At 35.5% G+C, this 17,345-nt stretch overlaps 1 protein-coding gene across 1 annotated transcript; it reads right to left on the bottom strand.

Annotated features, from left to right (window-relative positions):
• Positions 1 to 2,714: 2,714 nt before the first annotated feature.
• Positions 2,715 to 12,455, bottom strand: LOC113753919 (protein S-acyltransferase 11-like). The gene is made up of 4 exons (XM_027298197.1): positions 12,070 to 12,455; positions 7,933 to 8,155; positions 4,584 to 4,882; positions 2,715 to 3,202 (listed from the first exon to the last, which is right to left on the bottom strand). The coding sequence occupies exons 1-4, from the start codon at positions 12,136 to 12,138 to the stop codon at positions 2,720 to 2,722; spliced, it is 1,074 nt and encodes a 357-aa protein (XP_027153998.1). The 5' UTR covers positions 12,139 to 12,455; the 3' UTR covers positions 2,715 to 2,719.
• Between the last annotated feature and the right edge of the window lie 4,890 nt (positions 12,456 to 17,345).

Raw genomic sequence — 17,345 nt, 5'->3', positions numbered from 1 at the left:
CAAAAATGATTAAATAAGCATAATGTCCTCCAGGCTTATTGCTTAATGTATAAATTTTGAATTAAGGCCAGGAAGGCAGCCAGTAATTCTGTCTCAGTATCCTGGAGGTGTAATGACTACAACTGAAGGCATGGTGCTATCAACAACAACGTGAGAGAGACAAAGAGCTTAAAAGATTATATAATCCTAAAAGCTATCAAATTTGTCATTGAATATCCTACTGAAACGCCATACATCATTTCAATTGATCTCCAGTTTCCATTAATTTGTTCTGTTCGGCCAGGCTCCACCATTCTTTTAACTTGTAGGGTCTAAAACCAGAGGCACAAAGGTAAAAGAAGATTAGAAAAGACTATTGCAGCCCCTTGTTGTGATCCTCAGAAGCTTCTTCATGTCCATTCTAGATAGGTTAATTAGATTACCAAATAACAGAAAGTTGGACAAACTATAATATCATCACAAATTTGCAAAACCTACGGGATAGAAGAATCTGTATGCTGGAGGACAAGCTTATGAACTACTTTTAGCAACAACTGACAGACAAACATCCGACCAGCTAGCATTAATACATGTCCATTATAATTGCCAATGTGGAAGACTTATTCCTAGTTGACCTTTATGCAATGCAAAAAATTCTAATTCCATCAATGTACACTAAAGCTATAAAAGGAACACTTTATCAAAAAGCATGGCCCCTCCCACAAGAAGGAAGTAAAAGACCCAGAACAGCATAAGCATTCAGAATCAAACAGTTTGTAAGCGTGTGGAAATTCTAATCAAAACTACAAAAAATTGTCTTCATTTCTTTAATATGTCAAAGTCACATAAGTGTGTCCAAATACAACTAAACAACCATCTTTTGTAACATACACCGTATTCTCATGCAATCATACAGAAAAACTTGCATGTACATACGAAAATTTTTTATTAATGCACTGTGTTTATCTTTTTCAAAAAAAAAAGACAAATCTATCGAGAGAGAGAGAGAGAGAGAGGGAGGGAGGGAGGGAGGGAGTTGAGACTAAACATTATGATAAGGCAGGATAAACCATATCAAGGACAGTAATATCCACCACAGAGTGTTTCAACAATTCTGAAATTGGATGCGGTGCAGTCTTTGGACTTAAAGGATTGCACAGACGTTTGTTATCCTCTTAGAGGCTAGAATCTCAACTTTATCCTGCAATCTACAGCTTGTAATTTACTCTAGCAATTTTTTAAAATGATAAAATGCTTGGCATACAAAATTATACCAATAGGTGTTGCAAAACTACAGAATCAGCATGTGCAAGTATCTGTTGGTTTAAGCCAAAAAGTTGGTAGACTAAATCCACATCATGCATCATTCTAAAGTACATGGTGCAAATACAAACATAGAATTCGACCACATTGACATGTGATATGATTATTTAAAATCTGTCACCAATGCTGTACTTTTTTTTTTAACTTCCGTCAATGCTTGTGTCCATCAAAAGTTAATCTGCAATAAACATTTTATTTGTTTATTTAGCTCCTTTGTGTACATCTTAATTTTACTACATAAAAGGATAGTACTGCTTATAATCAGGCAGTGTCTCCCGTTGTCTGGTTGTATCCTCTTTCACCAAAAGAAGGTTAAAAAAACAAAACCACTGCCATGATCAAAAGCCTAATTGTACCCCAGTAAATCAACCATTGCTACATGCTAATGCACATTTGCCCTACAGCTAATGAATCCTCGCAGTTTTCTTCTCCAGTTACAAATTTTCAATCAAATCATGATCCCCTATTTACCAACTTCACATTAATCAGGGCAGAAGTTAACATCTTTCCTCCATTGTTAAAGTCAATAAATCTACAACCACTAAGCTAGAAATTGTAGCCAATTACCTCTTCCAGAATTTGTTTTCATTTTTTCAGTTTAAAACCATTTAACAAGCAACCAAGACAAATTAAGCTTATCTTTACTAAAATCTTGTCAATTTTTCACTTTTAATGATAGGACAATTAACAAAATTGATACAAAAGATATTTTGGATCACATGCACATTGAGTGAGCCAGAATTGTTATGAACATATAGAAAAGGGGATAACGCTCATAATTGGGTCTCTAAGTTTTACTCTATAAAAGGAAAACAACCCACAAAATTACTCATAGCTACCTACACAATAAAAGAAGCATCAAATATAAGAATTTTTCCCATACAATTAAGTGACATTACCCATACCATCAGAAATTGAAAACATTGCTAAAGTAAATAGTTTAAAATTAACAGCAGAACTTTCAAAACTAGATTATGTGCAAAATAAATCTTCCTGGTTTATCCATAATTTCAAATTTGCAAAAATAGGAATCAACCCCCTCTGCCAAAAGACCACAAAAAATTTTGGGTTTGGATGTCACACCTCACCGGTTTACATACATGACCAAAACGCTTGGCTATTTCTAATCCTGATAAACTCTTATGCAACTTTACTAATCACAAGCTACTGTACAGAAGTTTGCATCCACCAGTAAAAGCAAGCTTCAAGTTCACTAGGACACCTAAATCATTGACCGATAAATCCAGACTCACACTTTCGTCCTCAACCATCTTGTGAAACGCATAAAAAGAAATCAATATCTCTTGCAACTCTTATTCCTGCATATGCTTTGCCACTTAATAGCAATGATAAAAACCAAAATTTAAAGAAACTGGTCAATGTAAAACAGAAAAGAAGTTAACAAACCTCTTCGTGCTTACTTCTCGTGAGTCTTCCTTGAGTTCCAAAAACTAGGGAAATATCTCGCTGCAATATACTGACAACCAAAAAAGTTGATTAAATTTTTGCAATCCCTTTCCCCACCGTCACCCTCTGAAGCATTTAATTGACTTAAGTAAGTCTTCCCTCTATATACGTAGGAGAGCTGTTGCCACAAGAGTACGCTTAAACCAATCCCCACCGAGACACTAGCGATGAAAAGGTAAACCAGAACAAGCCCTCTTGGTGTAAGAAAGACAGCAGATCTCAGCAATGCAAAAGCAGATTCTTTCAAGAAGTTCAAGGTGACCTCATAAGAAAGAAGCCTGTTTAGAGGTTGATTGGCCACATAATTTACTGGTGGCCAGACATGAAGTGCCGCATAAAAAGATATAGTTGAGACATAGATTGTACTCATTACAGCTGAAATGAGGAAGATGATGAAGCACCGGTGATTAGCTGCACCAACACAGTTTCCAATCTGCAGACAGAGGGTAAATAACTGAAAAATAGATCTTGCCTATCAACAGACTATTGAAAAGTAATCAATTAATCCGGAAAAATAGACTCAACAGACCATCGAAAATTAATCAATTAATCTGGAAAAATAGACCAGATGTTTTGTTCCGCATAGGAGTATAAAATGACAAAAAAAGGACTTTGCTTTGGCAATTTGTTTATCCTAACATGTACATTAGCACAACCTCGTTTTGTGCTTTCTCTATCCTTGTCTTCCAATTGCATTGAATTGTCATTGAAAGACTTCAAGTAGAAAATAGAATTTTTTCAAAAAATGCATTTTATGAGCAAAGCATTCACTCCAACTTCAAAGCAACCACTAAATAAACTGTCCCAACTGCCAAGCAGCGCTCAAGAACTTGCACTGCACTTACAGCAGCTACTACTATTGCAAGTGCTTGAGTCCCATACAGTATCAACTCTTAGTAAATTGTTGCGTTGGATCATTCAATCCTATCGTCAAATGCATACTTATATCATACAATTGATGTGACCCCTATACATTGAAGGACAGATCCTTTACATCTTTTTCCTTATTTTTGAGGGTGGCAGGAGACATCTGCCGTGCCATCAACAATGTCATAGGCAAACAGGATATTCAATCCAATACTCATACATAGTGAAAGTTCAATAGCAAAATGGAAATTATTAGAATCAAGGAAAAAAATTGTGAATTTTCAAAAGAAAATCTGAAAACCTTAAGGATGAAGAGCATGTTTATACAGTGTACCACGTGTACTCGAGGGAAAAAGAAAAAGGAAAAAAAAAACCATTTGCCCATTATTTAGAGGAAAGCAAAAAGAATCATAATGATATAACAAAATGAACAACATTTCTCAGCATAAGGTTACAATAACAAAAGAATAGGAAGCATGGGCAAATACAATTGAATAGCCATAAAGCTACAAAAAAAAAAGGAAGCTTTGACGAAAATATTGACAAAATTTCGCCACAAACCAAAAATAAATAAATTAGTTTTATGAACAAGACTGAAAGTTTCAAAGAACTGGAACTGGTTGATATTGTAGTTCAATTCTTTGTCCTATTTCCAAATCAAATATTGCTCTTTCTTTTCCCAAACAAATATAAATTGTCCATGACAAATTACTCATACAGGATAACTATCAACTTCAATTGATTTGTGGAGTTCTACTTGTACAGGATAACTATCAACTCTAATTGATTTATGGAGTTCCCTTAAAATTTCAGCCAAGTGCGTCTACTTTTATCCTAATTTAAGTCAAAAAGTCCTGAACTGAAATCTTACAATTGCAACGCCCTTTGCTTTTAAATCATATATCTTTCTCTTATGCTAAAACAGAAGAATGCTGGTCAATACTCACAAATGGGCAGTGATGATCCATGTCTAATACACACATTCCGCACGAACTGCAATGGTGCGTCCTTGATGACTTAGGCTTTGAACAGTGGTGACAAAAGGTATAGTTCTCAAGTCCACCTTTTCCTACTGCTGGGTAGCTACCCCACAATATCCTTGGTGGAACACCAGGAGACAGAAATGATGCTAGGCCAAACGAAGATAATGTAGATACAGATAGTATTAGAGTTATCGTGGAGTGGAAAATTCCCCAGAAAAAACTGATTGAGAAAACAACAGGATAGACTGCCCAGATGCCACCACCTGCACTAAGATGGAAACAGTTTTAAGAACAAGATCAATTACTTTATAACGAAAAAACCAGGAAAGCAACAACTATGCCCCTAAACAGTTTTCGTTGAGTTTTTTACTGCATAAAGAAAGAGAATTTTGGCACTTTTTCTTCCACAACAACCAGACATTGCACAAGATTATAAAGGGAAAACACATCATTGTTCGAAATACTAATGCAACCTTTCATTTGATCAGCTTTGAATGGACAAAATGGTTGCATTTCATGCAATGAAGATAAAAGTCTAGGTTATTCATCCAAATTAAATTGTGTGCAAAAACATCCATCAGCTGAAAGTATGTGCAACAATAAGAGACAAGTGTGGCAACAGCATTAAAGAGAATTCATTCCTTAAATAAATTAAACATGGATCCAACAAAATAGCCTGGAATTTTATCTAATTACTGTCTGTGGCTGGACAAGCCATAATCTGCCGTGCAACTACTAATTCCCAAAAGGTGAATACACTCCACACTGACTTTAGACTCCTTTAGTACCTACTGGCTTAAGTCCAAAACAACTCTCAACTTGCATGGTTACACAGGCAGAAACAATTAGATGAGACTCTCAACTTGCATGGTAACACAGACAGAAACAATTAAATGACAAACAAGTTTCTGATAAACATAATGATCAACATTAAAAGAGGAAAAAAATAGAAAGGAAAGGCACCGAAACAGCAGGTTGTTTAGGACCAGGAATCTTTTCTGCAGGCGGTTTGAGGGAAGGCAATAGGAAACAATAAACCAGTATATCTTAAGAAAACAGTGACAGGAATTTTCGTCTTCCTGATCTTCTCAGCCTTGATAGTAGGTGTGAGCATTGTCATCAGGAAACAAGAAATCATTAGATCTTTTATACCCTAACTTTCCTATAAACCCTAATTTACTTGCATCTGAGATAGCCATTACTATTCCATAAAGAATATTCCACAAAATTGAATGCAAGACAATGAGCACATGGAACACTGTAGTATATTACTAACCATAAATGGATAAGAGTGTGGTGGTGATGACAAATCACTTGGGTTGTTCTGGAGAAGGCTATAAGAAACACAAAGTAGAACAAAACCAAACCAACTTGTCCAATCAAAGGTCCAGTACATATCTCCACTGTGAGAGTTTATCTTCTAAGAGTCTCATAATTTTCATGATGTATAAAATTCAAACATGGAGAAATTGTAACTCTTGTTTAATGAGAGCATTGGTTAACTCCAAATTCAATAACAAGAGAAAAGGGGAAAAAAACCCTGGATATGTCTACCGCACGATCCTTAAAATCACTTGCTAAGTACCAGATTTAGTTTTTTATTTATTACCTTTACATTATTTTTCTTCACTCATTTTCAACTCAGCTTCCAGCCCTTTTGCATCCTTAAGTAACTAATGAAAGTTCTTTTTCTCATCTACCATCTACCCCTTTCCATTGTTCCTTCCTCAGAAAGAAACATTCAACATCAGTATATAGCCCTCAACATGAAGTCACGCAAGAATAACCATTTTCATTCTTACCATAGGACAACATAGCATGCAAGTCAAAACTTTACAACATCATCATAGCACCTTCAGTACAGAATAGACTTATCAAAATCCACATATCTAGATTGGAGACGGAAGGTTCAGATATCAATCTAAACCAGAGAAACCTAGCAAATTTGACAAATTGATAAAACAAAATCTAAAAGATACGGTAGAAAATGAAAGATCATGTAATAATTCACATCTTTGCAGATGCAAAGTATGGGCCTGTTCTCAACTACTTTTTCACACCTGTTTTTAGCTTCTGGTGTTAAATGAAATTTGTTATGTAATGTTTTCAAGTGCTTTTTATTTCAGCTTTTGGCTTTTTTAATGCTGAAAAGGGTCAATATCAGAAGTTACAAGAGACCTTCTTTCTGGATTCTGATTTTGAGCTTTTACAAAATCAAAAGCCACCAAGTACAAGACTAATCATACCAAAGCAAGGTCCAAGTGAATTTCGATCCTTCTTCAACAATGAGCTTAATTGTTACGTTAGACAAAAAGTCACAAGAAGATTAAAACTCAACGTAGTTTTCTGATCCAACACCACTTCACAGAGAAATATTACTACAGAAGTATTTGTAACGTTTCCAAAACATAATGAAGTTCTTCAAAGCCTAGTCAACGGAAGAAGCAATGTGTGCAGCACCATTTAACACTTGAATTCTTTCCTACCTCCTCTCCTATTAACTTTCCAGGATCTAGCAATTCCAATTGTGCAAAACATAGAAATAATGCCAACACATTTTATATCAAGATATTTCTTACACGTTTTTCCATGAGGACATCACATAAAATGTTCTCCTGTCTAATGTATCCAAAATCATGTTGGACGCTGTGACTTGTATCATGGCCATTTAAAATCTTCTCAATCAAATTGTCCAACACCATGATATAAAACAAATATACACAGATGAATAACAATAAGCATAAACCACTAACTTTGACGTCAATTCCATTCAACATGACCCAAGAACAAGTTGACAAGGATCTTGACCTGTTTACACTTTTTCTGATTCATACCAACTCACATCATCTATTATACACCATAACCACTCTTCTCAGATTAAGAAACTCTAACCCCTATTTTAGGAAGAAAGCATGAAGTTTAAATAAGCACAAAGATAAACAGAAAAACTTTCACCAAGAAAACTGAATAGTGTTATATTTAAAAGGAGAAACATAAAAGACATTTAATATATTCCTCTGATCATAATGGCAAGAATGATGAACCCAAAAAAATGTATATCTCCTGGCAATCAAGAGGGTAAAGGCGAGCCCTATTTCAATATTCTGTTGGAAAAACTTTGAAGCATATTCTATTTATTTGACCTCTGTACGTAGATTAGAGAACACACAACCACTTTCAGCAATGTCAATGAAGAAATCATGTTTAAAATATTATCACCCACTGATGCCCAATGGCAGAAGGAAAGCACATGCAATGCAGCAGCTAGGCTAGGGAAATGCATAAAGCGCATGGCATAATTATAGCTTCTTACATATTATAAAAAGCATGAACAAAAGGACGAAAACAACAAAGCAACGATCTCGCAAACGTCTCCACTTATAGTACTGGTTATTATTTTTCAATGCATTTCTGTTAGTTATTGCTCCACACCAGCCACATTTGAAAACAGGTGCATGAGGTGAAACAAGAAGACGGACTCCACAGCCCCAACACGTTGTCTCGTGATCTACCTCAATTGATGTCACATAATGCTCCTACAAAAGAAGGAACAAGTTGGCCACAAATCAAAACATAGAGATTTCCTTTTTCCTCTTCTTTAGATTGGACATTAGGGAGGGGGGAGGAAGCACAAAAGTGAAAGAAACTTAAACACCCCACTAAAACTTCACTACTTTTTGATACACAAGCAGACCTCATATTAGCACCATCTAAGCAGGATAAAAAAAAATTAGAACAGAATTTTTTCTCGACTTCATTATGAAGGTCGAAATATCTTTCTATTTTTCAATCATAAGTACGAAAGTAGCTTCTTGATTCAAACAATTATCCCTTGCCCCCTCCTTTGCTCCCTCCCTCCTATTGTTATAATGTAAACAAGAATGACAGATAGATATGCTAAATATCCAAAAATTGAGTTGTTATTACATTCTACTGACTGAAATATTAGTATATCATATACCCAAACTTCCAACTAATAAAATCTCTGTTGACCACTAAAAGAAAGACAGCTAAAGACAGCAGCTTGACTAAAATTATATATTCCCAGCTGTACATGCACAATAAATATAAATTACATTCAACTTTGATATTACAAATACAACATGGATAAGAAAAGACAACCATAAGAAGACAGGACAAGACTCAAAGACAAACATGTTATTATTCTCCAATTCCTGCAGTAGTTCGTTCGTTACTACAGCCTTCCTCATCTAAGCGTACCTAGGTATCCACCATAAGCCTTTTGTCATTTGAACCCTCACCCTTCACTTTCACTTTCAGGCGATATGGTTCTGCTAAATTTAGTGTATCTTACTATGTCCTTAAAAATAGAATATGGAACACACACACACACACATACACATATATCTATTTATACATATATATATGTATATCTCTGTGTGTGTGTGAGTATACATACACATATATATATGTATATATTCCACCATAAGCCTTTTGTCATTTAAACCTTCACTTTCACTTTCAGGCGATATGGTTCTGCTAAATTTAGTGTATCTTACTATGTCCTTAAAAATAGAATATGGAACACACACACACACACATACACATATATCTATTTATACATATATATATGTATATCTCTGTGTGTGTGTGAGTATGTATCGTGTATGCATGTATGTATGCACACACACACACATATAAATATATGCATACATATATATATATGTATACACACAATTATGTATGTAATACACACATACATACATGCATATGATAGAGATAAGTGGCAAAAATCCACTAAGGTTTATAGGAGACGTGGGAAGGATGTGTCGAATGCCCAAGCATTGATTTGGCATGCTTTTGATGACAAGGAACCAACTTGGGAGTTGGTTTGAATTCTATGCAGTTTGTTTTCTGATTTTCACCAGCAGGGGTATTTTAGTAATTTGGATTAGCTGCAGGAATTTTAGGTTTATGGTAATTTTCTGTCTAGTAATTATTTTTGGTAATTAGTATTTTAGTTGTTATGGGGAATAAGAAAGCTTAGCTTTCTAGCTTTCTACTAGAATTCTACTCTAGTTAGGAGTCCTAATTAGGATTGGAATTAGCTTTCTTCTAAAGTCTATAAATAACCACTTCGCCACAAAGAGAAGGCAGTTTTTGGTCATTAATAAAATTTTCCTGCAGACTTAACGTCTTTCTTAGGGTTGTGTGATACATCCCAACTTTAGGTGTGATGCCTAAAGATTCCTAGGAGTGATTCCTAGAATTACCAATCAGTTTTCACCTTCTTAAGCATATTCTCCCATCCTATTCCAAGTTGCTATTATAAGTTTGGGTGACATTCAATATCTAAGGCCTTGTTTGGACAACAATTTTCCAAAGAAAAATTGTTACATTTTTCGTGAACACATTTCCCAATCACCTTTTTACCTCACATATATCAAATCGCTACAGTAATTTTTCTACAAAAAATTCAGAAAAATGCAATCCAAACAAGGCCTATAAGCTTTTCTACAAAGCTGTTGTGCCTACCAAGTTTTCGTGCTACATCAGCATACATATATAATGCATATATGTATACGCCCTTGAAACCAAGAGGACAAAATCCTTGAAGCCTAGGGCTGTCCAACTGAAGTCGTCAACTTCAAAAGGAGAGGAATGAGTTACATTAATGAAGGATGGTACTGCCTCGGATTCAGTACAAAAGAAAATAAAAAGGAGAGATATAAGAGGAACTCAAGAACAAGTAAAATGGTCTAAAGCCCAAGTTCTTGAAACTCAATCCCATCCAAAAGAAGCTACAAATCATATTTTTCCTGAAAAGATGATATTCCAAGTTAAAATGGTCAAAGTGAATTCTTTTCATGAGAGGATTTAAATGGTAAGTGAGGAGAATAAGAAACTTTCATCCAAAGGTTCTCTTAGTGCCAAAACACTCCACGAGTGGTTTACAGAGTAACAAGTTTTCAAAATTAGATTCGTAATTTGTACAGATATGTTTGAAAAACCATAAGCAAAACCCTATACCATTTAAGGTCAATATCAACTTGGATAAACTGTTATGAGTGTTTAATCAAATTTTCTAAAACGCGGCTCACATTCATTAATTAATCTCCTAATAACTCTAAATTAATTTGCAATTTTTGAATCCCTTCGGTTACAGGTAACTACATAGCTCTAGATCAGTCACCACAATGACAATATAAAAAGTCAAGAACATTTTTTCTCCATAACAAGGAAAAAACATAAATATCTCATAACAACATTAATGATCAATACGGTGTTTTTAAGTGTCAACCAAGAACATAGTAGTTAAATGTGCATGAGTGAGTGCCAAAAAAACATAGCACTTTCTCTCAAGCAACCAACCAATGATAATGCACAGAAAAGTATAGAAGTGTCCCAAAAAAAAGGGTCTCTTGGACTTTATCCTCTTCGTGGGTATGCTTTTCTTGAAACCATTGGATTTCTTTGTCTTGTCAAGACCATTGAGTAAGCAAGTAGCTTGATTAGTTTGTGGTCTGACAGCCATAGGATAACCAATTACTACTAGGGTAGAACCTCAAAGGTTTCCTGACTTGATTGATGAAGATGACTAGGAGCTTAACAGTCTATGCATCCTAAAATGCTTTAAATGCTAGAAGCATGATATATAAACTATTTGTTCACTATAACTGAATGCAGTCTTTTATTTTAACTTGCATATGTTATTTGCACTGGAATTTTAGTTTGCACCTTTTTTTTTCTTTCGAACTTTTCTATGTTAGAATCTGTTATTGATAATGTATCTGATGGTATTTTAAAAGTTTACACAAGTCAACTTAACATAGATGTAAGCTACAGTGAAATAAGATTGCAGTTCACTTGAACAAAGCCTGCATTTTGCATTGCGCTCTAGAAAGTAGCGTGGTATACTAACTCATGCAAAACTAAAAACAGGCTTTCCTTTTCCTTTTTTATTATGCTAAGAGTTTCAGTTCCATCAAAAAAAGCACAGAGCAGTACATAAGAAAATATAAATAAAAATCAATACCACCTTTTAAAGCAAACAAACGAGCACAGTAACTAAGGACAGAGGCAAATGCAAGAGATGAGGCTTGGAAGGCAAGACTAGTAAAGGCATAAACTTGAGAGAAACTCACAATATCTACCCAAAAAAAAAAAAATTTTTTTTTGGGGGGGAAAGGGAGGGTTGTCGCGTGTTTCACATGTGAATTTTTCCGAAGATGCATCATAACCTTAAAACTTAATAGTAATATCTTCGAAAGCAAACAGGGCAACTAATAAAGGAAGAGCTTGTTTATGGTATTTATTGAGTAAAAACAATAATATGGTGTAATATAATGGAAGATCAATCCAATCAACCGAGGACCCATTACATCACATTTGAAACAATCCTCAAAATAATAAAGAACATTGATTGAACAAACGGAACAAAGCTCACATTTTTGTATCGTCAAAGGTCAGAAAGTACGAAATGGCAAACCTGAGAAGTGACATCGTTTGGTGCAGAAGTTGAGGAGGAAGAGGGAGAGGGGGAGCCCACAAAATCCATTCTTTTCTCTGTTTTCGTTAACACCCAACTCTTATCTGATTCCTACGTACATTTATCTAAATACATATTGATTTGACATAGCAGCGGTGGAACAAAACAAAACCATTCAATGGCGGGCATCAATCAAATGGCCAGCCTCTGCAATTGATTAACAGTATTAGGCATAAGAAGATGAGCCCAGAAATTAAAAAGAAAAGAAGCAGGATGAGGAGGATGGTGGAGAAGAGAGGAGGGCGACCAGCCAGCCAAGGTGGTTTTGCCTTTGCGGGGATGACGAAGATGGCGTTTGGAACGAGGCTGGAGAAGGGAAATGTACTTGGGAAACTTCTCGCTTCTTTGATTTCTTCTGCGGGAAAAGGTTTTCTATTACTAGTTGAAATTGGAAAAGCGGTCCCCTGCACTTACAGAATTTATATTAAGTATTTTGTTTTACGGCTAATTGCAACATGCAGTCGTGCACGTCCCTCACCTATCACTGATTTTCACTTTGTGCCCAAAACTATCAATTTTAGCGCTTTAATACCATTTGCTATCATGCTCAGAGCTTTGATCGAAAAATAGAAAGATAATTTTTTTGGATTAATCTTTCCTACACTGACAATGTATATACTATAATTATTATTGGATCCATGATATATATACATGCAAAAGTTAAATTTCAAATTTTGCATAATTGTTATTCATCCAATGATAATAGTGTATTATACACTATCAGTGTATATAAGATTTACTCAATTTTTTTAAATTTCTCTTCTTCTTGTGGGTCTACTCGAGTAATTTGATTTTAAAGTATGATCAAAATCTATTGGCATTTGATCGTTTTGAAGCAATTTAATAAACTAAAGTGTTTCCTTAATTAACTAACTATTAAATTCTCTTTAGTGAAACCATAGATAAATGCAAAAACTCTTCTTAATTGGAAATGAAAGAAAGGAAAAATGAATATTTTCTTTAGGGATAATTTCAGAAACCTCCCCTGAGGTTTCTGATAATTTTACTAAACTCCCCTGAAATTTAAAAAATTATACATACTTCCCTTGTCATTTAAAATGACAATATTATCCTTAAATATTTTAATGAAATTCCCTTATTTGGTATATTCATATTTAGAATGACTTTTAAAATTATTTTTTCATTCTTTTTCCTTCTTATTCCTTTTTATTTTAATTTTTTGTCAATAAAACTATAGAATTACCACTATTATCTCTAGTTTCTATTGTAACCAAATGTCAAACTAGTAATTTTTTTGATGAGTTAACTTTATACGTAATCCAATGTTTTTTGCTAATCTTTGTTTTCTATTTTTTAGTATTAAAATTAACAATAAATCAAAAAGAAATTGCCCAAAACCACTACTAAATTATAATAATCCCACTACTCGAAAAATTCATAAACTCTGAATCAATTATTTCAACATTTTATTTTCTCTTATAAATCTAATTTGTAATAAAATACTATCAAAAATATCGTATCATAGTGATAAAATTATTATTATGTTTATCAAATAGTACGTATGGACATGAAAAATTCGGCACATTTTCCTTATAATTATATTAGATAATCTTATAATTCTATAGGGAAATAAATTAGAACTCATTACACAAGGACATTTTTGGGTATTCATTTAAAAATTTGACCAAGTCAATATTATTTTAGATTTTGTTACTAAAACTATCAAATCAAAGGAGGTATGTGTAATTTTTCAAATCTCAGGGGAGCTCAGTGAAATTGTTAGAAACCTCAGGGGAGGTTTCTGAAATTATTCCTTTTCTTTAAGTTGTTATTTACTTTCTATGATTAAAAGTTTCAAATCATGATCCGTGTTTGAATTCAAAATAGGTCGCATTTAATATATGCACGTAGATGACAAAACCAAAACAACTAGTAAATGATTCGACAAATTGAAATAGAGCAATATGCCAAATAAGATATGACAAAGCTGTTAATTAAACCAAGAGCAATTAATGTGGGGGTTAAAACAAAACAAAAGGAGGTAAAATGACAACATATTTGAGTTCATCACTATCAATATTTTCAAAATTGTGGTAAAATTCTGGTGCTACGAGCGTTATCAACATAACTTAGGGCCTGTTTGGAAGTGAGTTTTTTGGCCAAGTTTTTTAGCTACTAGTTTTTTAACAACTTTAGCTACAGGAACCCAAAAAAACTTATCAAAATTTTTAACCTACACACTTCAAAATATTTAATACACAAAAAACTACTATCTTTTCTTCTTCTTTCTCCCCCACCCCATCCACCATACCTTCATCGCCGGCCACCACTCCGCCGCCGTTTCCGGCACCGGCGTTCCTTTTTTTTTTCCTTCCTTTCTCCCTCCCTCTCTCCCTCCCTCTCTCCTTCCTTGAAAACCTCCCCTTCTTTTAAAAATCCTGTTCAATAACCACTGCTGATCAAGAAGCCTTACCATAACCACTGTTGCCCCTTCCATCACATGGCCAGAAGTTAACAAATGCAAAATTGGAGCATGCCATATCTTCACATAGCCAGATGTTGGTGGGGATAAGTCATGGAGTTCAGCAAACTGGTTCTCTCCCAAGAAATTAGGCAGAGGGGAAGGGGTGGCGGGGCAGAGGGGGAATGGGCAGCTTGCTTCCACTGGTGGCGGGCGGGGCTGATTCACTGAGCCTATCCGCCCGCAATCCGTATGGGACGTCTTCCTCTGAGCTGGTGAGGGAAGGAGGAAGGCGCAGCGGGGGTGGGCGGGGGAAGGGGTGGTGGCTAGAGAGGGAAGGGGCAGTGGGAGAGGGGGTGGCGGGGTAGCGGAGAAGGGCAGAGAGGGAAGGGTGGTGAGGCAGAGGGGGTGGCGTGCAGAGGGGGAAGGGGCAGAGAAATGGCCGGCGGAGTGGGTGGCGGCAGCGGGGGAAGGGGCACAGGGGAAAGGGAAGGGCAGGGCAGAAGGGTGGCGGACAGCGAGGGAAGGGCTGGCGGGGGGAGGGGTGGCGGGCTAAGGGGAGGGGGAAGGGCGAGAAGAAGATGCGGGGGGAGTGGTGGCGTGCAGCGGGGAGAGGGGGCTGGCGGGGAAATGCAGAGGAGAGGAGAAGGGAAAGGGAGGAGAGAGGGTGGCGGGAGGGGAAAGGAAGAAGAAGAAGAAAGAAGAAGAGAGAAGAAAAGAAAAAGGAAAAAAGAAAAAGAAAGAAAGAAAAAAAAGAGGAAAAAAAAAATTCACCTTACAAAATTTATCTTACAAAAAACTTCTACAAAAAAATTTTCACCTTACAAAACTTCTATAAAATTTTTCAAAAACTTCTACAGTGCACTACAGTTAAGTTTTAGACAAACTCCAAAAAACTCAGGTTCCAACAGGCCCTTATTAAAGTTAAAGAGGATTTCTTAACAAATCATTTGTTTTAAGATATACATGAAGGATATATTCCATTTGCAAGCCATATGGAATACATGTAATTCTAAAACGAGTTTCTAATGAATATACAAATAATAAAGTAGACTAATAAATTTTTATTAGCTTAATTGAAAAAATTTATGAGCCAAGTTAAATAAGCTTTTAGGTGAGTTATGAGATGAAAACATTAATTGTTCAAATGGTATATCTAGAAACTAATTGGAAAAATCGTTCTAAATTTACTATTGTATTGATTTTAGATATTCTGACATCCTATAGCAGTTCTTGGCAAGGCTTTAGCAAACCTCAAATCTAAGAATGTCTATTGACGTGCGCGGGGTATACATATATCAATTAGCTCATCCACAATCAAGTTTTACATTTATAATTCCTAAATACCCCACACGCGATTTATCGCAAGTATACGAATCGTGAGTGAGTATAGGGTATTAAGGGTCGATCCCACAGAGAAGATTGCAATTACCGGTGTTTTTCGAACTCCTTTATTATCTAGACTACCATAAACATAAAAGAAATCAAAATTAGCACTAGAAAGCTCCTAGAGATATGGAATTCCTTACTACTCTTACAAATGAGATTACTGGTTAAGTGAATGCTATTATCTTGGCTAGTTATGGCGTAATTTCCTAATGTATGTGAAACCTACTCTCGTAGTGAATCAACTATACTTGTAGCTAAACCATACCTACTCTCGTGGTTATGAAATTAGCTACAAGTTCATTTCTTCTATGAAATTACATGAACAAGTCACTAAAGCCACATAGGTGCACCTCTACTCTCGTGAGTGTACTCCCTAGGTTTATAACTTCCTTGAACTAGTGTTAAATTCCAATTCTCATTGCAATCTTAACACCTTTAGGTAATCACAATTAATGGCCGGTTAATCATGATTAGAAAAGCAAAAGTGATAAATAACTTGCTCAAAATAATACTATCAAATAACCAAGTAAACATCAAAAACAAGATATAGCAAGTTCAACCATAACTCTAGGCATAAACTTTAACTAAACATGTTAAAAACACAAATCCAAACTTGTATTATAGCTAAACATGAAATCTAATACAAGAGAGAAAGTAGTAGAACAGATATCACCCTTGTCACATGAGATCAACCTCTCCATCTTTGCTCCTCAATCTTCATCCAAGTCTAGCTACAAACACAAGATGGATAAACTACACTACCTATACTATACTAATGAACTAAGAAAAACTAGTGAAGACTACATTTTTGGTGAAATTCTCTAGCCTTCCAAAGTTGTGAAAATGTTCCTCCAAGGCTGCTATTTATAGAGGAATTCAAGCTCATGGTGAGTTGTTAAAGTTGATGTAATTGCTTCTTGGACTCACCAAAAGATGCTTCTTGAATTCTCTATACTTGCTTGCTCAGTTCCAGCCGGATTTCTTGCAGATAAATTGGTCAAAAAGCTTGTGTGAATAGAGCACAAGTTGCAGAGCAAGTTGCAGAGCTGAAATTGGGGATCCGAGGGCAAGATCCGAGCTCGGATTGATCAAAATACCCCTCGGATCGCATTTTTCTTCATTTTTTCCTTCACTGTTCATTGGGATCCGAGGCCTACTACAGTGGATCGGAGCTCGAATCCTCTGGTCAGGGATCCACTTGTCCAGAAGATCAGACGAGGGATCGGATCCTATTGGATCCTGGTTCGGATCGCTTGCTCTGTTTTTGATCCATTTCAACTGATATTTTCTCGATGTTAGAGGCTGAACTAGCTCTTGTGTAAAACATGAAAGTTGTATCTATTTGAGTTAGCTTTCCAATGCATCAAGAATCACCTAATTTAGAGCTCCGTGGACTGAGAAATAA

The sequence above is a fragment of the Coffea eugenioides genome, chromosome 11 (genome assembly GCF_003713205.1).
Source record: "Coffea eugenioides isolate CCC68of chromosome 11, Ceug_1.0, whole genome shotgun sequence".
NCBI lineage: Eukaryota > Viridiplantae > Streptophyta > Magnoliopsida > Gentianales > Rubiaceae > Coffea > Coffea eugenioides.
This window is presented reverse-complemented; position numbering and strand designations above follow the sequence as displayed.

Excerpts from the sequence above, each read along its gene's own strand:
- LOC113753919 (XM_027298197.1), bottom strand. The coding sequence starts at position 12,138 with ATGGATTTTGTGGGCTCCCCCTCTCCCTCTTCCTCCTCAACTTCTGCA. Across the intron at positions 8,156-12,069 it reads CAAACGATGTCACTTCTCAG|GAGCATTATGTGACATCAAT; the intron begins GTTTGCCATTTC and ends CTTCTTTTGTAG. Across the intron at positions 4,883-7,932 it reads GTTCATGCTTTTTATAATAT|GTGGTGGCATCTGGGCAGTC; the intron begins GTAAGAAGCTAT and ends ATCTTAGTGCAG.